Source organism: Akebia trifoliata, unplaced genomic scaffold, assembly GCF_017979445.1.
Source record: "Akebia trifoliata isolate Shusen 1 unplaced genomic scaffold, ASM1797944v1 Contig00961, whole genome shotgun sequence".
Classification (NCBI taxonomy): Eukaryota; Viridiplantae; Streptophyta; class Magnoliopsida; order Ranunculales; family Lardizabalaceae; genus Akebia; species Akebia trifoliata.
This window is the reverse complement of record NW_028237373.1, coordinates 1-22,578: the sequence shown is the minus strand read 5'-3', so window position 1 is coordinate 22,578 and position 22,578 is coordinate 1. Positions and strand designations below refer to the sequence as shown.

Here is a 22,578-nt window from a genome sequence, read left to right as displayed (position 1 = left end):
TTGACTACTTGATAAGACAAGTTCAGGAATCGTAGATCTACCCTCCTCGGGAAACACAATTCCCTCGAGATACACTTTTTTCATGGGAAAGTGCAACCATGTATCCCGAGGAACGCACATCTACGGTTCCCAAACTTATCACGTTAGGGTAGTCGATTGAGTTTGCCACGTGGGTAGTCAGATTATCATGATTCCACTTTTTTATCATGTTGGACTGTGGTATCCACACTCAATACATGTTTTCATTATTTTACTTGATTATGACTCCTTACAAATTAAGGTTTGTCTAGATATTGTTCATACTACCAATCAGGACACACTTTGATCAAATATGTAAAATGTTTAAAACTTTATACTATGGCCCAGTTTTATAAAAATGCGACCTTATTCATATATTATTTAATTAAATTAACGTAATGTTTTCATTATTTTGGGTTTTTACTAGATTATGACTCCTTGCAAATTATGGTTTGCCTAGATATTGTTCATACTACCAATCAGGCCACATTTTTGGTCAAACATGTGACCTCAGTCTACTCTGTAGTACTAACCGAAAAATGATCTAAATGCCCTCATCCTCAACATCTGCAAAAATTTGGCTTGAAGTAGTGAGAGTGGATATGAAACACATGCTATATATGACATAATTGACTCAAAGAATAAGATTCCTTTATCTGAACTCAAATTTTTTGTTTGGGATGAGGATTCGATGATGATGATCATTATCATTTATTTCCAAACAATCCCATGCCATTTAATTGGAAATTTTCAAGTAACATCATCTTCTTCCATAATTGAATCATACAACATAAAGGTATCTAACCAACCCTTGCATTTGTTGAACATGATGCTGTTAACTCAACTCATAACACGATAATGCCAACAACTAGCAAATCTGGTCCAACAAGTCCTAGTACTACAACTTATTTAGTTCCATACATGAGTTCCATTTCTCCAACACAAACAAGATTATGACTCCGAATAGTAAAATAACACCATTAATTGATGATTAACATATCTTTTATTGCTAGAGACAATTAACAGTAATGCCCCCATCAACACATATAATTTGGCCAGTAATGTATGAAGCAGCAGGTAGGCAAAGGAATGCCACCATCGGCGAAACTTCGTTAGGCTCTCCAATGCGACCAAGAGGAGTTCGGGACATGTATTTTTCCATAAATTCTTTGTCATCAACTAGCTGAATAGAATTTTTTTTTTTTAAAAGAATAAAAATTATTAGTTCAAGTCAATCGATATGGTCTACAAAATTATCATAGTAGTAAAGGTAGATCTTACCACACCCGCCATTGGTGTCCTTATAACTCCTGGTGCAATGCTGTTAGTCCGAATATTATCTTTTGCCCATTCACACGCCAAATTCTTTGTTATTTGATTTATTGCTCCTGATAGATCCAACATAAAATTTATAATCTTTTTTAATATTTAAACATTTAGCTTTGAAAACAAAAGTCTTACAAAGTTATATTATTTTTTAGTTGTAAAAAGTACTTTACCTTTAGTTGCTGCATAAGCACTTGTTATATGTATACTGTTCACACCAGCAATAGAGGAGATGAATACAATGCTTCCTTCACCAGAGGCTTTTAAAAGAGGGTGTGCAAGTTGACACAAATGGTAAGCTGATTCTAAGTTTGTAGTCATCAATAATGAGAAGTCTTCAGCAGTATAACCAGCAATTGGTTTCGGTATGAATACTCCAGCATTGTTTACCTATTTCAATGTAATCAAACTGAACAAATCAATCCAAGGTGACTGATTTTTTGCTCACAGACTCTTCATTGCGTGCCACATCAAGCAAGCAATGGTAGTTTTGTAACTAACAAGGGTACTTTCGTAAATTAGAGATGCAATTGGGTAAATGAGATTGGTGGATCCTGGATTTCAGCTAGCAAAATTTTTTTTCAATCAAAGATGGAAATTTAACATGTTCCTTTATTTTGGGTCTCAAGGAAGGGAAAAAAAAAACAATATTTCCTTTATTAAATGGATTTTGTTAACTTGTGCCCTAAGGGCACCCGTTAAAGTGCAATAAATACACTTCGGAAATTGGAATCTGAGGCTATTTCAGTAAAAATAAATTTTTTAAGGGTATTTTCGGTACAAAATCCAATTTCGAAAGTGTATTTATTTTAATTTAATGTGTGCACGCTAACAATACCCTTATTTTAGATATCAAATGAGAGGGAGCGGATCCTTTGTAGTGAGCCTTTCATGCCCCCATGTACAAGAAAAAGAAAATTCAGGTCAACAGTGTTTATGACCTAGATTCATTTAAAAGAATAAAAAAAATATACATATATTGCCCTCAATCATCCAACTCTTTAAAAATGGACGACGACTGAATTCCTAATTTCAAACAGTTAGATTTTAGTGTCCTATAAACACCACCCTCTTTCAACCATTCAAACAAGCTACAGAGGATCCACTCCCTAAATGAGAAGTATGACCAAATAGAACAGTTTTAGAAGTAAGGTGAAAGTCGATAAAAGTTTTGGTCAAGTTACTTAAAAAGAACAGCTTTCAAACATTTATGTACATTTTCCATCTGTGTAATAACTTTTGTAGTGATTTGATTTTAAAAATAAAGAGGTATAAGAGTAAGTTCACTACAAAAGTAATTTTCTTTACACTCACTGTAAAATTTCAAAACGATTTTTGTGGTTACATAATTTGACCAAAAATTTTATTTAACTATGTAAAATACCCTTTAAGTAGTATCAACATTGTTACATGGATCATAAATGCATGAATGTTATTCCTAATGTATTTAGAGAAATACCTGATTGCTAATCTAGTTTGAAATAATAAACTAGTAAACAAACAGAATGGAATGACTGTATTTAAGAAAGTGAAATCGGAACTTGTATTCTTTCACACAACTGTCTCTCTTATTTTAACTGAGATTTTCAACAACGAATGAATAGTGTATGTTAGAATTTATATTATTGTAAAAATGACAAATTGGTATTTTGACCAAAATTAATATAAATAGGGGAGAGAGGAGACCTCTCTCTAATATCTCTTCCCCTCGATTTGTTCTTCTCCTTCTCTTTTCTATTAACTTAGATTTCTACGTATCAGAGCACTAATTTAAGATAGAAATTTAGGATTCTTCCTTTCTTATTCTTTATTCCTTCATTTTTTTTTTCTTTTGATTTGCTCACTTGGTTTTGATCTTGGTCTAAATAAAATCCTCTGTTTTAAAGTTTAGAATGACCATTCGCTATCTTAACAGAACTTCATTCAGGGGCAGTTTTGTATTTGTATGTAGTTTTCGTAATAAACTCCCGTATAATTCATAAAAAAATGGAGTCCTTTAAGGTTCTAGGGGTGATTTTTTGGTTCTTCCCAAAAGAGAGAGCTTTATTCCTAAGAGATAGAAAAAGAGAGAAGGAAGCTTGGGGAAGATGATGAAGTAGAAAGAGAAGGAGTTCTCTCTCACCATGAGAGAAAACTCCGATTGATGAAGCTTCAAATATATGCTTTTTATTTTCAATTTCCTAATGGTATTTCTGATTTTTTTTTTTTTTTTTTGCATTGATTTTTGTTTTCTTGTTCTCTAAGTTCCCATTTTCTTAGTTTTCTTGTAATTTCTTCTTATTTTCTTATTCTCCAAGTAAAACTTGATCTAACCACCTCATCGTGTTGAGAGTGATCCTTGATCCATTATCTTCATGATGGGAACAAGATGATGAACTCAAGTTCATTGACTCCCTCAATTTGTCCCAAATCTTAAAATGGTGCTTTCATTGAGATTCGAAGTAGTGATTTCATTCTTCAACGTCCATTGTTCTCAAAGAATTTTGGTTCAAAGAGTAGATGAAACATTCAAGGGGTTTGTTATTGGTTCAGTATGAATGTGATCGACACTTTTATCCTTAGAAGTATATTCTTTTCATTCAATACATGACTCGGTTATTGGTGTTGATGCCATCCCTTGAGATGCTCTTTGGTAGGATAACATCAAGGGGGCTTATGTGTTTATAGGTGAAAAAAAGATTAATGACACTTGCCAATCAGTTTGATAAGACACAGAGATGGTTGATTCAATCCGAGATAACATAAAAATCAAGGATGGTTGATTCAATTTGGGGTAGGAAAAAAGTTCACAGGGAGATCTTGATTTGATTTCATTCAATTTTTGTATGTGTAAATTCTACTCAAGAGGACTTCAGTCTTATCAAAATTTTAGTCTGATGCTCACCCTTGAGCTCCTCTCTAGTTGGCAAGCATCAATGGGATTTTATGTTGGATGATGTCATGGTCTCACCTCATTTGCTATTTGAAATATACACAAATTTTACCAAGAAGTGAAGTACAAGAAAGGGCAATCTAAGAGAAGTGAGAAGATGGAAGTAAATCAACAAGAATAAGAAGAAGAAAAATGAATAAAAGGTACGTGCTAACAGATAACGAATGCCATTCGCTATCTTGACAGAACTTCATTCAGGGGCAGTTTTGTATTTGCATGTAGTTTTTGTACTATATTCCCCAATAATTCTATGAATAGGGAAGTCCTATAAGATTCTAAAGATGGTTTTTTGATTCTTCTCAAAAGAGAGTTTTAGTTTCTAGAGGGCCTCGTTCCTTAAAAATAGAAAAACTAAGGAATCAAAAATGAATATTAAGGAATCGACAACCCTACTCAAAAGACCAATTAATGATGTCTAGAACTTCAAAGAAATGACGAAAATTAAGGAATCAAAAGTAAATATTAAGGAATTGAAGGAAGATGCAATGATTTACTGTGGGAAATCCCGAATGAAAAGTGCACATTATTTCATAACCACTACCCGCCACATTTCACGAAATTATATATGCACCAAAAATAGGAGATAATGAACATGGTGTATCGATTTACCCCAAGTTGAGTGTATATTTTCCTCCACTCTTGGGTGTGTCATACCCCAATCAAGCCCCATGATCCCCTTATATTCATTGTCCTCCCCTTTTCCAACAGATCAGTCTTTTGGAGTAATTGGTTGGTTAATATGATATCAGAGCGCTAGGTTCGTATTGGCCAGGGGTTCAAATCTTTCCACACTTATGAGTGAAGGAGAGTGTTAAGTATATATTTTCCTCCACTCTTGGGTGGGTGTGTCATACCCCAGTCAAGCCCCGTGACCCTCTTATATCCATATTATTCTCCCTTTCTCCAATAGATCGGTCTTTCAGAGTAATTGATTGGTTAATAGTTACAATTTATCCTAGATAAAGGAAATGTTGTGCCTAAAAGTATAAGCTTTCAGAATTAATTATAAGGTTAAAACATACGTGGTTGACGTGGCAAGTGCATATAATCATAGATCTTTTTTCATTGGGATACACAAGGAAAAAATCTACGGTTCTGTGCACTTGCCACGTCAACTAGGTACAAACCATCATTAATAGTAATTGTAGAGGGCGTAAATGAAGGACAAGCTCTTAGGTGATGTTAATGGAGATGATTATCTTGGAAGGAGAATGGTAGCTCCCCAGTCAAGTCTCGTGACCCTTTTATATCCATATTATTTTCCCTTTCTTCAATAGATCGATCTTTCGGAGTAATTGGTTGGTTAATAGTTACAATTTATCCTAGATAAAGGAAATCGTGTACCTAAAAGTTTAAGGTTTCAGAATTAATTATAAGGTTAAAACATACGTGGTTGACGTGGCAAGTGCATATAATCATAGATCTTTTTTCATTGGGATGCACAAGGAAAAAATCTACGGTTCTGTACACTTGCCATGTCAACTAGGTACAGACCATCATTAATAGTAATTGTAGAGGGTGTAAATGAAGGATAAGCTCTTAGGTGATGTTAATGGAGATGATTATCTTCGAGGGAGAATGGTAGCTCCTCAGATCAAAGGGAAGCCCCTAGCAAGAGGAAAGGTTACCCTCCGAGAGAAAAGATATGAGAGATGCAAATTAGGTTCCCAGCCCCATTATTTGTTTAGATCATTATTTATAGGAAAACCCCTTGACCTTAGTCGAAATTATAAATTTGAAAAAAAAAAAAAACTCACGAGTATATTTAGTTTTCCTTTGAAGATGGTTGAAACATCCTCCATGAGTTTCTCTCGTTGGGCTCTCACTGATACATCACAAACCGAGCCAGTGACTCGGAGACCCAACTCAGTCCATTCACTCAAGACCTGGTTGAGTTCGGCTCCTTTCCGGGAACACGTGTGGACAGATGCTCCCATGTCTGCAAGCTCCTCAACAATTGCACGGCTGAGAAAAAAGAAGTGTTACATAAGTTTCTGTGTGTATGAGAGAGAGAGAGAGAGAGAGAGAGAGAGAGAGACCCAATTCCTTTGGTTCCACCAGTGACGAGAGCAGTCATTCCTTTGAGAGACCATCTTCTCCTTTTATGTGCTGCTTCTTCCATATAGTTAGAGCTTTTATCTGAGTTACTAACTGTTGTTCTCTATAAATATAAAAGGTTATAACTGTGCATTGGGTGGTTGTTTGTTGCTCTCAATTATTTATAGATTTATCTTATGTTTCTAGGATTTTTCATAACCTATCATATGTTTGTCCTCTTATCCATCAATAGCAATATTTGCGGTTGTTTTTGAATAAAGAAATTTCCCAACACGTGAACAACTTTTGATGAAATTTCCATGGTGGGCAGAAATGGGACAAGCATTATAAATTGGACAAGTGTTCTGCCTCCCTAATACTAGTCAATAAGTTCCAATCATTTTTATTGTGTCACGCAGTGTTGGTGTTTGGAGTAGATTATCTCCATTGTTTGATTTTGCAAGAACGAAGAGGAGTCGCAATATCGGCTTTGATTGTAAATAGCCTTTTGATTACTTGATTTAATTGTTAAAGAGGGATATTGAATTAATCTGATTTAGAACCCATTAGGAATTACCATTCATTGATGTATCACAAGTCACATTCCGTCTTATCTACTTACAAAATTTGACATTTTCATGATTAGAGAAGGTAGAAATTGGTAATTAAATATACTTTCAACAATAGTAGACATGACTTTAGTTCGAATTGAATAGGAGAATGATTCATTTACACCAACCCTAGCATTTGGAATAAGGCTTCGATGATGATGACGATGAGTTATAATTGAACACGATCTTTCCAATGTTAACTAATAAAAATCCTAATGGAGTGTTGGGGGACCATATATAGAAAATTCTCGAATAAGATGTCGAGTAGAAGCTGCCAAGAGACTAATTTAGTGGTACCAGAATATAACCTCACAAAAACAACAATTTTTTGTATTGTAGGCTGTCCTTATCTTTAAGTAACATTTCATTCAACTGCATTTCTTTTTCTATTCTATTTAAAGGTACGTCGTACTTTGGGATAAGGTCCTAAAGAGAGCTAAATAGTTTTTCAATGCATGGGTTAAAAGTTTTGGAATTGATTGGTTTTTTGTGAGGATGATCTCTTTAATCCATTCTGAAACTTTTAACTCCATCAAAAATGGTTTTCAAAAGTTGGACGGTCCACAATTCTTCAACTTTTAAACTAAGGTTAGAAGTTTCGAAATGAGCTGATTTTGTGAGGATGATCTCTTTGTTGGACTTTGTGGAGCCTAGTTATGTTTGATCCGATTGATGACCCGACCCGACCCGAATAATGTTTGCGTGGTATTTTGATGGGATATTTTTTGAGACTTAGTTCATAGAAGCCGTTGTGAATCCTGTGTGTAGTATATAGAAGCCGTTTTGGTGATTATGATTTGTTTTAAGGTTTTGATTATCGTCTTTGGGACTTGAGCCGTACTTTGTAATTCTTCTCGAAAATAGTAAAATCTCTATAACTCCGTGGACGTAGGCAAATTGCCGAACCACGTAAATATTGTCTTGTATGTGTGATTGCTTTCTTTTTTGACGTGTGTATTTTCTCTATTTTTGTTTCTTGCAGATTGGGAATTTCGGATTGAATTCCTTATACTCTTCACTAGAGAGATGAGGAAGAGATCATCCTCACAAAAAATCAAAGCATTCCGAAACTTTCAAACCAATGTTTCTCTCTCTTTTGGGGTTCCGAATGCTTTCCAATTGAGATAATTCAATTTACTCCCATTTTGGAAGAGGCTTTGTTAATGATGATAATAAAGATACGAGACATTCTTTGCAAGGACAATAAAAACTGACTCACCTCTAACACACAAGGTGCAAGTCATGTTTATTGTGGAGTTAACCTTTTTTAGTGAATCAATCACACCTTGAGATCGTCAACAAGATATGATTATTTTCAAAGAATCCTTCATGAACGGGCAGAGCCAGGATTTTCTTACAATGGGGGCAAAGTATAGTCAATGGTAAGGTTGAAGAGCTTGAAGTCGAATGGTTTATGGGAGAAAATTCAAAAAAAAAAAATTTGTTAAGAGGTTGAAGAAAAAGGTATTAGGTCATTTTCATTTAGTCTAGGAGAGAAGGCCCAAGTCCAGGAGTAATGTTATCTTAAAAAAATTGAGGGAGGGACAATAAATGAAGAGAGGTGAGGGAGTGGGGCAAATGGGCCATGTCATTAGTTAAGAATGAGAAGGACATAATTGTGTGGACATGCACAGCGAATGGTAATTTCACATATAGATCTGCTTGGGAGTCAATTAGAAAAGTAGATCTTGATATTCATTTGCACAAGCTGGTTTGGATTGGAATAGGCTGAAATCCCTTGCCACTCATTCATAGCTTGGGTTGCGATGAATAGAAGTTTACTGACAATTGAAAATCTAAGGAAAAGAATTATTTTTGGTTTCTCGATGTGTTCTCAGCCGAAATGATAGTGAAGAAAATGACCACTTGCTCTTTAAATGCCATTATAGTAGTGAGGTGTAGAAAAGAATCCTTTCCTAGGCTGGAATTACGAGGGACATGGTGGGGACTCTGAAGGATGAAGTTATCTTCATTGGTTATAACCATTCTAGTATTTCAACTATCCTCAGTACTTTATTTTGTTCTAAGATCTTCCATATTTGGCGAGAATGTAACTTTTTGATCAATATAACCTCAATGGTGACTCTGTTTATCTTCACTGATGTTCGAGGATCTCCTCTAATTTCCATGAGTTGAATCTTATTCAGAGTTGGGGTGCAAAGGTAAACATAAAAACCAAGGTTGAGTAGCTACTTCGATGGAAACTTCCTTCTGTTTGGCAGTGGTGCTGGTTACGGGTTTATCTCTAGGAATCATAATGGTGAGCTAATTACAGCAGGTTTGGGCTGGTCTCATCATTTAGACATCACGGCCATAGAGCTGGAAGCTATTCTCAGAGGTTTGATCTTCAATTCCTCTTCAAAATTATCGTGAATTCTGATTCCTTGGTTGCGATTCAAAGCATCTTGAACAAATCGACTCACCTTGGAAATTTATGAGTCTTATTCAAGAAATTCGAAACACTACGTTGAGCTTTGAATCCATTGAGTTGGAGTTTGCTTGGCATGAAACCAATAGAGCTGTTGATTGGCTTGCTCGCAGGGGAGGCACTAATGCTGAGGGTTTCAGCAATTTTTCATCATCTAATATTCCAGTTGAATTGTACCAGAACCTCTTTGAGGGCCAATCTTCTTGGTTTTTTTTTTTTTTTAGCATTAGCCTATTGTTGTGCTAGGTGCAGCAATTAGATGAATAATATCGAAAAGATAAAACAAGAAAAACATACAGATTTAACGTGATTCAACGATGTGCCTACATCCATAGGAGCGAGGGGCTGAATTTTTACTATATGTCAAATTAAAATTACATCATATGAATTTATAGTAAACCTTAACCGTACAAGAGGTATTAGAAAATTTCAATAATACCCCACTAGGAATTAATGCTCATATTGAGTATCAACCTCACGACCTACGAGCATTAACCACTTATCAGTCCCAAATTGTCATTGAGCCAACCCCTCGATTGTTTTTTGCCTTCCCCTTACTTTCAATTTGCACCAAAGTGCTACCATGAATCTTATGAAGTAGCTGAAAAAAGCCTTTGGGATACAAATGAAATTCAAACAATATAGCAAGCCAGGTTGTAACATTTGCAATCCATTCTTTCTCACCTCAAATATGAAAATGAGCTTGATTATTATATATAGATTACCTTGATACATGTTGATTTGAAGTCAGTCCCAAGATTGGTTCCTATCACAAATTAAAATTTTTGATATATTTGAGGGTTTATTATTTTAATGCTCATAGTAAAATTCAACATTCCATTGGTATTATAGTTTGGGCTGTGATATTGCCACACCATTATGTTATAAACCAACATCATAACTGATTTTAAATCAAAGAGAAGTGAAGATGGATTTGATTTCGAGATCATATATATGCACACTAAAGATGATATTGTCTCACACATCCATTACTTGTGTTAAATTACTATCACGACTTATTTGACTTTTATACATATAAGTTCCAATTCTTCAAGATTTGAAGAACTTTTATCACTCCAAACGACAAAATATTGGCTATAATAATAATTGATAATTAACAGATCACCATTTTGTTCTATAAACAATTGACAGTAAGGCCCCCATCGACACATATTATTTGTCCAGTAATGTAGGAAGCAACAGGTAAACAAAGGAACGCCACCAATGATGAAACATCCTTAGGCTCTCCGATGCGGCCAAGAGGAGTTCGAGAAATGTAATTGTTCATGAACTCTTTGTTTTCAAGAGCCTGAAGATTTAATAAATAAAAATAAATAATAAAGATATTAATCGTCATACATTACATCTAGCATATTGAGATGGTTTAATCGGTTGCTCTGATATTAGAATTTGGAGTGTTTGGTATCATTAATCTAATTAAAAAAAATGAAAAACAAAAAGAATTAAAATGCAATAGAGGGGTAGTAGTAGAACTTACTTCTCCCACCATGGGGGTTCTTATAAGTCCAGGTGCAATGCTATTAGTCCGAATATTATCTTTCGCCCACTCACACGCCAAATTCTTCGTTAGTTGATTCATTGCTCCTAATAAGGTCAATATATAGAAATTTTTTTTATTTATTTCGCAAATTTGAGCTTGGAAACTAAATTCAAACCCACTAAGAGTAGACTAATGCTGGAATGATACAAACGGAGACACAAGGATTGCATGGTGGCACGTGCATAGCTGTAGATGCTCTTTACTCGTATCTCATAGAAAAGCATCTACGGTAATGTGCACGCCACCAAGTCATTGTGTCACCCCTGTATCCCCCTTTCTTTCACCCCAGCACGACTCCTAAGAGTATACCAAACCTTTGGTTGCTGAATAAATACTGCACAAATTTATGCTTGTCATGCCAGTAATAGAGGACATAAAAACAATGCTTCCTTCTCCAGAGGCTTTTAAAAGAGGGTATGCAAGTTGGCACAAATGGTAAGCAGATTCAAAGTTGGTAGCCATCATGAATGAGAAATCTTCGACGGTATGATCAACAAATGGCTTTGATATACTTGTCCCAACATTGTTTATCTATTTCGCCGCAAGAAAAACAGAACAAGTCAATCCCAAGTGAATATTTTGGTATGTTCCTCTTCTCCCAAGTTCGGCACAAGGAAAAAAAGGAAAATCAAGATTTGATCGGGTATCAAAGGAGAACAATGACAGAATAAAATACCCACAAGTATATATCATCAATATTGTCGAATGAATCATGAATGCATGATGGTTCCTACTGAATATGTTTCTGTCATGTCTTCTGTTTGGAGGTGTAATATCTTTGTATTGGCATTAGAGACTGTTCACCAAGGAACGATTTTACGTGTTAAGGTAAAATTTTCACAACTCGTTTCAGAGATTCAGAGAAAGTAAGATTCACGTAAAGTGCTTGACAAGATTACATATTGCATATAATATTGTGCTAAACCCATCAACCGAAATGATGTAATTTTTTTGACAATCGTCAGTTGGAGGATGAAATTTTCATGGGTTTTGTAATTATATAGCTCTTGATGTTTGAAATTTTCATAGGTTTTTTTTATTGATGTATATTTATTTCGGTTTGTAAACACAAATGAAAGTGATTCATTTTTTTACCATTGTCAGATGAAGGATAAGAATTCAAAAGGTGTAAAAGCAAATTAGACACCCAAACAACATGAACTTTTGATCGAGATATGCTATGAATTAGTAAAGAAGGGGAGTAGACCACACAAAGTACTTGACAAGATTGCATATGAAATCATAGTGAAAGAGTTATAAAAAAAAAAACTAAAGTTTATTATGATAAAGGGCAAATGAAGAACAAAGGGATAGACAAAAAAGCATTTGAAGATGTTGGAATAAGATTTGCATGAATATTGGTGTCTCTTATGATGTTGAGACCGACATAATAGATGCAAGTGACGAGTGGTGGGATGGGTGGTTAAATGTATATTTTTTTTATTAATTTTTTCTTCTATTTATTTTAAGAATTTTGTATTTTTATGTAATTTAGACATCATCCAAAAGATGCAATATTCCGAACGAAACCTTTGAAATTTGCGAAACAATTGGAAATCATCTTTAGAGGCACATATGCTACTAGTGGGTGGATGTGGTTGCATCTGGTACAATCTTATCTGCATCAGAAGCCTAGGAAGAGAATCTTGATGCGGACAATCTAGATGATGTCATAGAGTCCCAACCTCCGGAGTCTCAAACACCTCTAAACTTGACTCCTGATGATGTTGATGAATTTGAGGATGATGCTACCCCTACTGTATCCCCACTTACAGACCTCGTTCGATGTAGAGATAGTAATATTCTACAGCCTCAAGGTCATAGATAGAAGATGACTACTACTATGCGAATTGGCCTGACACTAGATAAAGCTCGTAAATGTATTTCACACACAGACATCTATTTTTAGCAACCTCATTCATGTTAAGAAAGTTAGTATTCAAGAGTCCCTTGACCTCTTAGACTAACTAACAAATGTAACTTCTAATGATGATCTGTATTATTTTGTGTTGAAAATGTTTATAAAGAGTAAATAATTTAGAAAGATTTTTTGTGGGTTACGATTAATAGCTATTCGTCTTGGGTGGTTAGAGAACGAGATGATTGATTTTCTGGCTGGAAGGGATTTTTAAACATTTTTTTCATGTTACATATATTTATGTTGGTTTTAAGATGTACCTATAGGGTGCAATTTACTTTTGTTACTTTTTGCATTTGTAAGGTACAATATACATTAATTACTTTTTGTACTAATAGGGTGTGATAAGTAGATTTTATACCTACAAATTAACCACTTTTAAATATAATATTTTGTTAATTTTAGAGTCTTTTAGTTGTTTTTAGTTAAGTTTAGTTTATTTTATATTTTTTATGTGATTCAATGTTTTTATTTGATTTTTATGCTTATTTTACAATTTAGGAACAATATGGAACATTAGGATATTCGGCAACATTTAGGAGAAATTCTAACTCCAAATTGGTTCACTCTCGAAAGAAGGAAGCTAAGCATACAAGCTAAAAAGTTTTCAAGCCGCAGCTTGATTGAAAACGAGGCCGCGACGGGAATTCAAGAATTGCACAACAGAAATATGAAAACACAAGTTGCGGCATGACATGTTTTGAGGCCATGGCCTGCTTACGTTTCTAGATTTACACGTTAATTTTTGGGGTCGAATAAAAGACAGATTTTGGGACTCTTAAACCCTAATGACTCAATACCTATAAATAGAAAAGTTTAACCCTTGTTCCGGAACAAAAGTTTTGGGATTTTTCTTGGAGGCACAAGATCGAGAAGGAGGACGAGAGCTGGAGATTCTACTTTTGAGTTTTATCTTTCTAAACTTTATCTCTTCTCTTGATATTTGTAATCTTTAAGAATGGCTGAATACTTTTGTAATTTTGTTTTCTTTTCAATGATGAACTAATTTCTATTATAGGGTTATAATGGAACCCATTCATGATATTTGATTAATTTTATTTCTTTCTTCTATGATTCCACATGTGATTGTTTATTTTATCCTATGTTTATTGCGGTTTAATTAACTGGCCATTGATTGAATTGAATCGGTGAACCTTAATAATATCGACAGAGTTGTTTTGTATCCATGACCTAGATAGAATAACATACGCTAATTTAAGAAAGACATATACTCACGTTGCGTGTGCATCCTTTATGAGAGCTTATTTTTAATGAATTCTTCTTGATTTAATTCTCATAGACATATAAGGAGTTAGTTTAGAATGGTATTTCTACATGACCATCGACAGAGGCTTGTAGAGAATTTAATGCTCTTGGGTGACAATTATAGTGGATTAATTTATCATAGAAGGAAAGATAATTTAATCAAGTGGATTGTTTGGAAGAAATTATAAACCTAGATTTTATCCCTCATTGATTTTAAATCTACAAATTTATTTTCTCTGTTATTTTTTTTGTTTATTTTTAAATCCTATTTTTACTTTTGTTTGGATAAAATTAGAGTGAGATAAATTGGTAATTAGCATTAGATTGGTATTTAGTCTCCGTGAAAATGATACTTTCTTATCACTTTATTACTTGTTTCGATACGTATACTTGCGTGCGTAAATTTAGATAACAGGATGCAATATATTTTGATTACTTTGATTATTTTTACACTAATACGGTACAATATACTTTGGTTACTTTTTGCATTAATATGGTGCAATATAATCTGTTAGATATATATTTTATTTTATGTTAAATGGATATTGTGATTAATATTATGGATGATGATTATGTTGTATGTAGTGGATATCATTTAATTGTGTTTTTTATATTATCTATTGTAAGTTGATTTGTATTTAATTTACACTTAATTCAAACACAGGTCATATGAATTCAGATGGTGATACTATAAATACTATCGATTCAAATGATGATATAACTGATACTATCGATTCAGATGGTGATACCAATAATATTGTTGAGCCAGGTATTTTAAATATAATCACGATAAGAGTCATCCTAGGTTCCTTATTTTATTATGAGAATTTTTTAGGTAGAGAACCACATAGTAATAGTCGGTACATGATGATTAACGTTGTGCAGGATACACTAAATGATAATCTTATTACATGTTACACATTGTTATACCATTTTGGAATGGAAAGACATGCCTTTCTGAATATGTATACCATTTTGGAGGAGCGAGGCCTACTAAAGATGGGACGATACGTTATTTTTAAAAAAACAAGTAACGATGTTCTTATTGATAATAAAACACAATCAAGGGTAAAGAATAATTACAAATCGTTTCATTCACTCAATTCAAATAGTTAGAAAGTATTTCAACATGGTTCTTTTGGCTATTATGAACTTGTCAATATCCTTAATTGTACCTTTCAACCTCAATGATGTCTCCTCGCACATCCATAACAATCCATATTTTTAGTATTATTTTAAGATAATTTGTTATATTTATACTTTAAAAATATTTGTTTTATTAATATTTATAGATTAATGTATTGAAATATATGTAGGATAATATGAGAACAATAGACGAAACACACGTTAGTGCACTTGTACCAATAGAAGAACAAGTACGATATCGAGGATATAAGGACCTACATAAAATATAATGACAACATGTTTGTTTGACATGTTGCTCACTCATGTGATGGTTGGTTGGGAATGGTCGACTAATAATTCATGTGTCTTCTTTGATATATTGAATAGTCCTAGTTTAAAATTTTCATATCCTCCACTAGGTCTGTACATAAAAGTTTGTCAATTATATACGTTTATTTCTAATATAAAATTTTTATTTTATTTTAGATAATAGTTAAATATTATTTGGTAGATGTTGGGTACCCACTTATGGATGGTTATCTCACACTTTATCAAGGTGTATATAAGAGTACAGGAGATCACGGGGAAATAGTCGAAAAACACTATTCAACCATTTACATTTTTTACTTGAAAACATGATCGAGCAGATCTTTTGAGGTTTTGAAAGCAAAATGATCAATATAGAAGTTGATGTGTTCATATAATTTGGACAAACAACAAAATATTGTTCTTGTCTACATGACATTGCATAATTTTATCAGAAAACATATCATTGTTAATAAAGAATTTGCTCGACTCAAGAAAAAATGATAAATAGAAGATGAAGAAAATGATATCAATGATCAAGAGTATTCAGTTCCCTCATCAATAGGTCGTTAGAGCTAACAAACAATGAAAATACATAAGTATTCAATAGCGGATGTCATTTATATTGGTAATCATTGATACATTTTCATTTTCTATTTATTACTTTGTATTGTAACTATAAATATTATTATTCGATGTTGGGATAAAGATTATACAATGTTTAATTATATTTTCAAAATTTTATGTTTATTTATTTTTGTTTTTATGTATGATAAATAGCATTGATGACAAACTATACTTATTTACCATTTTGTTCATGTGGATAAATGATGACATTAATTACAACTAAAACAAAAGAAAATTATGGAAAGATGTTTTATACGCATCCATCTTGACAGGTAATATCTCATTGATATTAATGTTGGATGTCTAATTATATAAGGGTCCCGGTCGGCACCCAACTATTTCCCAACATGTTTTGTCCTACATGGGTTAGAAGTTTTGGAATAGCCTGATTTTTTGTGTGGATGATCTCTATGGTGAGGAGATCATACTCACAAAAAATTAGCCTATTCCAAAACTTCTAACCCCATCACAAATGATTTACAAAAAATGGACGGTCCATGATTTTTTAACTTGTAAACATGGGGTTAGAAATTTTGGAATGGACTGATTTTTGGTGAGGATGATCTTCTAACCATAAAGATCATTCTCACCAAAAATCAGCCCATTCTAAAACTTCTAACCCATGTAAGACAAAACATGTTAGGCAAATTATTAGATAAATGGTTTGGTGTTGAACATTTCTCATTATATAATTAGATTGATATTAATTCACGTGTTATTTTACTTTATATAAACATACATAGTCTTTTGTGTGGATAGATGAAATTGATAATATCGATGATAATGTTAACTTAAGATAAAGTAACCAAAACAAATAAGAAGAATGAAAAATATATTTTGTATACATTTGCTGGATGCATATTTGTTATGTTTTTATTTATTTCAGTTCGACTAATCATATTGACTATGACTATTATATTTAAATGATGTCAGAATATAAATGAGATGTTATGTGGATGTTGGATTGTGTATTATGCAGTTATTTTCTTTATAAAAAAAATTTTATGTCCATTTTTTAAAAGAGATGCTACCGAAATTTTGATAGAATTATAAAATTTATAAATTTATTTAAATTAAAATAATTATTTTTATAATTTTTAATATAAATTTATTATATTTATATATATTTAGTAGAATTAGATATTTATTAGGGTATTTTGATTATTTTTTGTGTATCCTGGGTGCATTCTCAACATTAATGGTATTTTAGATATTTTACTAGAATATAGTAGAATCCAACAGCTGTATCAAACAATAATTATTAAATTCTGGTAAATAACGTAATACTTTTACAAGACTATCAAACAAGCTTTTCAGTGTTTCAATTTTTTACAACTGTTTCTAATAGCTACTTCTTATAGTAGAATCGGACAACAAATTTTGGTAATGTTATCAAACGGGGCCTAAAGTACAAAAAGACTTTTCTAGAATATGAGATTATCAAGAAAAATTATACAAACCTCTAGGAAATTTGACTTTGAGAGGATTAGGATAATAATAAATATATGAGTTGTGATAATCTGATTACCCCACGTGGCACACTCAATGGACTCCCATGATGTAACAAGTTGGGGAATCGTAGCTTTGTACGCCTCCTTGATAAACATGGTTCCCTTGAGACACATTTTTTTTTATGGGGAAGCACAGTTTTGTCTCCCGAGACGTATAAATCTACATTTCTCAAACTTGTTACAATAGGAGAGTCGATTGAGTTATCTCACGAGACGTCTCAAAGTATCGGAAAACTCGTCCGAGACGACTCGGTATCGGAGCTGAACGAGACGAGACGCGATACCGAGTTAAAAAACCATGGATTATCACGATTCTAAATATATCACTAGAAAATTGAACTGATAAGTAATAAACTTACGAAGATGTTGAGCTTCCCTTTGAAGACGGTTGTGACCTCCTCCATGAGTTTCTCTCGTTGGGCTCTCTCTGATACATCACAGACCGAGCCAGTGACTCGGAAACCCACCTGAGTCCACTCACTTAAGACCTGGTTGAGCTCAGCTTCTTTGCGGGAACACGTGTGGACAGACGCTCCCAAGCCAGCGAGCTCCTCCACTATTGCATGACTGACAATAAAACAAACTAACAGAGTTACAAAAGGTCAAAAACAACAATCTCTGTCTGTATGTGTGTGTGTGTGTGTGTGTATATGAGAGAGAGAGAGAGATAGAGACCCAATTCCTTTGGTACCACCAGTTACGAGGGCAGTCATTCCTTTGAGAGACCATCTCATCCTCTTCTCTCCATCATCCATCTCTCTCCCCCTCTCTCTTTCTCTCTGAGACTCTCTCACTTTGTTTGGTCTCTATAAGTAATTAATTTCATATTAAATTAGTAAGCTTCACCAAACATCTTAGCCTCGTCTTGTGGAAGAAGAAGCGACACGTGTAGTCATCCCATTCATAACCTCAGTCAAAAAGAAATGGATTTCTAGAGAAGAGTTTGGATCGCATAAACTAGGAAGAGATTTAACACCCTACTCTCGCAGCTCAAATCTTTCCACATAGATATCAAAAATCTTCTTTTACTAAATACAATCAATCTGGCAAGATCTGAGGTGTTCAAGTAAGGTTTTAACCTTCTTCCGGATGTATATGATCTACATTTGCACATTATTCTAAACAAGGTGACGACATGTTGGACATCATCATGATGGAAGTATTATCGTTACGATTTACACCCACCAGTCTTCCAAACTCTACCGACTATTTCCATTTTTAATCCTAGCCTGTAGTGTTTACACTCGATACATGTACCAACTCCATACGAGTGATTGTTTGCTCACAGGCGAACAACGTTTTGACATGTGGAGTTGATGACATACGCAATAATAAGAGAATTTTTCTCCGGACCGTCATAAAAAAAAAATCCAAATTTTTAAATAAAATCATTTTGTTGCATTTAAAAATATGATCTAATACAAAAACGTGGTAGAGGAAGAAATTTTATGAACTTTAAAAAAACAAATTTATTTTTCAACACTATGATTAAGTTTGAAAATTTTATTTATTTTTTTATATCATGAAGTTTTTCATGACATCTAGAAGATTTTGGTATTCAATCGTCAATATGATAATCCATGTGAATCCCACAATAGTTTTTAAGATTTAAAATATAAAAATAACAATTTCTCATGGTAGATGTGTGGGTGGGAGAGAAAAATTTTCTTCTTATTATTTAAATCATTAATGCCACATGTTGGTCTGTGAGCAAATTAATTTGCTCACAGCACGCAACCATACCAAAGGAAATTGATCTTATTATTCTTAATAAAATTGAAAATTTTATTTATTTTTTTATATCATGAAATTTTTCATGACATCTAGAAAATTGTGGTATTCAATGGTCAACATGATAATCCATGTGAATCCCACAATAGTTTTTAAGATTTAAAATATAAAAATAACAATTTCTCATAGTGGGTGTGTGGGTGGGAGAGAGAAATTTTCTTCTTATTATTTAAATCATCAATGCCACATGTCAAAATAGTGTTGGTCTGTGAGCAAATTAATTTGCTCATAGCACGCAACCATACCAAATGAAATTGATCTTATTATTCTTATTTAATATAATTGTTCATAGTTGTTTGATTGACTTATGAGTGTTCATTCACACTTTTTCGAGTTGTGATAATCTGACTACCCCACATGACAAACTCAATCGACTACCTGACGTGACTAGCTTGGGAACTGTAGATCTACGCTCCTCGGAGAGAGAAATTTCCTTCTTATTATTTAAATCATCAGTGCCACATGTCAAAACAATGTTGTGCTGTGAGCAAATTAAATTTCCTTCTTATTATTTAAATCATCAGTGCCACATGTCAAAACAATGTTGGTCTGTGAGCAAATTAATTTGCTCACAGCACACAACCATACCAAATGAAATTGATCTTATTATTCTTACTTAATATAATTGTTTGATTGACTTATGAGTGTTCATTCACACTTTTTCGAGTTGTGATAATCTGACCACCCCATATGACAAAGTCAATCAACTATCTAACGTGACTAGTTCAGGAACTGTAGATCTACGCTCCTCGAAAAGTGCAGTCATGTATCTCGAGGAACACAGATCTACGGTTCCCAAACTTATCACATCCACGTGGGTAGTCAAATTATCTTGATTTCACTTTTTTATCATGTCGGCCTGTGGTGCCCACACTCAATACATGTCCAACCTTACCAAATGAAAACAATTTTGTTATTCTTATGAGTGTTCATTCACACATTTTTATCGTATCCTAAGATTTCAATGCATATTTCCATCATTGCCACAAACTTCTATGACGGTATAAATATTTCTATTTCAAAGCCACATTATAAAACCATGGAATTATATTAGAGTTCGACTAGCCTTACTAACTTTGTAAGGAAAGAGTTAGTCACTATATTATCATATAATAACTCTTCCGTAATTCAAAATCCATGGTCTCCCTCAGAATATATAAATAAGAGAGCATATGGGCAAACCTTCATCATATATTAAGTAGTACAAGATTCTTCATTTTCTGTCTCTAGAGTGTCTCTCAAACGTTTTGGGTCAGTCCTGCACATATATTGAGGCAAGGAAGAAAATAAAATAATAAAGATAAAAAAATATATATCTTAATGACATAACCCATCAAATTATGAGATAAAACTGATAGCTTATAATTGCTTGTTTCCATTCACAAAATTTATCTAGGAAGCAAGAAATATTTATTTATATAAGAAAGGAAATCTACACTCAAAATTTGCTTAAGCGATTATCAAAATTCATGGTATGATGTTCCTCCTGTTGCATAGATGTGAGAAGAAGTGACAATATCCATAAAGAATGTCTCCATTGCCTGCCAACCAAAATTACATAGAACGTATGAAATTTCTAAACAAATGGTGGCACAGATAACATGAGATATTGGAACTTGAATGCACATTCAGGGAAAAGTAGTGCTTCCGAGAAGTAACTTAGTTATCCACGAGAAAGATAATAAAATCAATGTTACACAATTGCAATTCCGTCACAAACTACTACAAGATTCAAAATTCCCAAACACATTCAAAAGAATGGCTTGCAAATCCCTCGTCATGGATTTCGTTTCTACATGGCAAAGGAATAAACACATTTTTTGAAAACACAAAATTTACGGCAGAAGTTGAAGGTTTTCTAGTCTTCAAAAAATTAAAAAACTAGTGAACACAAGATAAAACTCTTCATAAAAAGGAAAAAAGAAAAAAGAAACAAAGAATGTATCTAAAGAACATTTAAGCATGAAGAAGGAACTCTGTATGACAAAAAGGATTATATGTATCTTTGTGAGCTTTCAGATTGTAAAGACATTTTTCTGGAACCATTTACCTTAGCGAGTGGATCACCAATAACTTCGTATTGCCTTGGAGATCCAATAACTACTGGGATATGTATTGGTATTGTTTTAATTCAGAGAAATAGAAAAAGAATTCAAATTGTATATTACAAATCTTCGTTTACAGATTGGGATTGTTTCAATTTATAGAACACAATCCTAACTTAGTTAGATAACTGATCATACAAGAATAGGGAAATTAGCTCTAAAATAGTGTCTTACAGCTATACGACTTGTGAATCCCACATTACAAGAGAGTAAATCTCAACACTCCCCCTCAAGTTGGTGCATAGATGTCACACATACCCAACTTGTCTAAAAAATTTGAAAAAACTTGATTTGAGACTGTTTTGGTGAAAATGTCAGCTAGTTGATCCTCATATCGAATCTTAGGCAACTCCATAATTTTTTCATCCAACTTCTACTTAATGAAGAATCTGTCTATCTCAACATGCTTTGTACAATCATGTTGAACTGGATTATGGACAATATTACATGTAGTTTTATAGTCACAATATAGTCGAATTGATTGCCCTAATGGATAACCCAAATCCTATAAAAGAAGTCTTAGCCACAATGCTTCACAAAGTCCAAGCACCATACCTCTGAATTCAGCTTCTGCACTTGAGCGAGCAACAACATATTGTTTCTTACTTCTCCATGTAACAAGATTACCTCCTACGAAAGTAAAATAACTAGAGGTAAATCGCTTATCATTTATGGCTTTAGCCCAGTCAGCATCAATATATGCATCTATGCTTTGATAATCAGCATTTTTAGTGAACAAAATTCCTTTTCCAAGGAGCAGATTTCAGATATCTCAAAATGTGCATAACTGCATTCATATGTTGTTCTTCAAAATTATGCATAAACTGACTAACACTACTCAATGCATAAGCCAGATCCAGTCTCGTGTGTGCTAAGTACATCAATCTCCCTACAGGTCTTTGGTATCTTCCTTTATCAACAGATGCTTGATTTGACTCAACACATAACTTCAATCCTTCTTCTACTGGTGTCTCAGCTGGTTGACATGCTATCATACCAGTCTCTTGTAATGGATT

General features: G+C 33.4%; 2 protein-coding genes across 2 annotated transcripts; both read right to left on the bottom strand.

Moving 5' to 3' along the window:
- Nucleotides 1-753: 753 nt before the first annotated feature.
- On the bottom strand, nt 754-6,477 carry LOC147380809 (noroxomaritidine/norcraugsodine reductase-like). Its single transcript, XM_086431221.1, has 5 exons — nt 6,316-6,477; nt 6,034-6,241; nt 1,518-1,734; nt 1,300-1,406; nt 754-1,201 (listed from the first exon to the last, which is right to left on the bottom strand). The coding sequence occupies exons 1-5, from the start codon at nt 6,396-6,398 to the stop codon at nt 1,028-1,030; spliced, it is 789 nt and encodes a 262-aa protein (XP_086287347.1). The 5' UTR covers nt 6,399-6,477; the 3' UTR covers nt 754-1,027.
- A 3,794-nt stretch (nt 6,478-10,271) lies between these two features.
- LOC147380808 (tropinone reductase homolog At2g29360-like) lies at nt 10,272-18,489 on the bottom strand. The gene is made up of 5 exons (XM_086431220.1): nt 18,342-18,489; nt 18,026-18,233; nt 11,228-11,444; nt 10,851-10,957; nt 10,272-10,661 (listed from the first exon to the last, which is right to left on the bottom strand). The coding sequence occupies exons 1-5, from the start codon at nt 18,419-18,421 to the stop codon at nt 10,488-10,490; spliced, it is 786 nt and encodes a 261-aa protein (XP_086287346.1). The 5' UTR covers nt 18,422-18,489; the 3' UTR covers nt 10,272-10,487.
- Nucleotides 18,490-22,578: the final 4,089 nt, after the last annotated feature.

Bases quoted from the DNA above. Each gene is read 5' to 3' on its own strand.
- LOC147380809 (XM_086431221.1), bottom strand. From the start codon at position 6,398: ATGGAAGAAGCAGCACATAAAAGGAGAAGATGGTCTCTCAAAGGAATG. The intron at 6,242-6,315 runs GTCTCTCTCTCT...CTTTTTTCTCAG, and splicing joins GGTGGAACCAAAGGAATTGG to CCGTGCAATTGTTGAGGAGC. The intron at 1,202-1,299 runs GTAAGATCTACC...AATTCTATTCAG, and splicing joins GGACACCAATGGCGGGTGTG to CTAGTTGATGACAAAGAATT.
- LOC147380808 (XM_086431220.1), bottom strand. From the start codon at position 18,421: ATGGATGATGGAGAGAAGAGGATGAGATGGTCTCTCAAAGGAATGACT. The intron at 11,445-18,025 runs GTAAGTTTATTA...GCGGCGAAATAG, and splicing joins AAGGGAAGCTCAACATCTTC to ATAAACAATGTTGGGACAAG. The intron at 10,958-11,227 runs GTTTGGTATACT...TGACCTTATTAG, and splicing joins TATTTATTCAGCAACCAAAG to GAGCAATGAATCAACTAACG.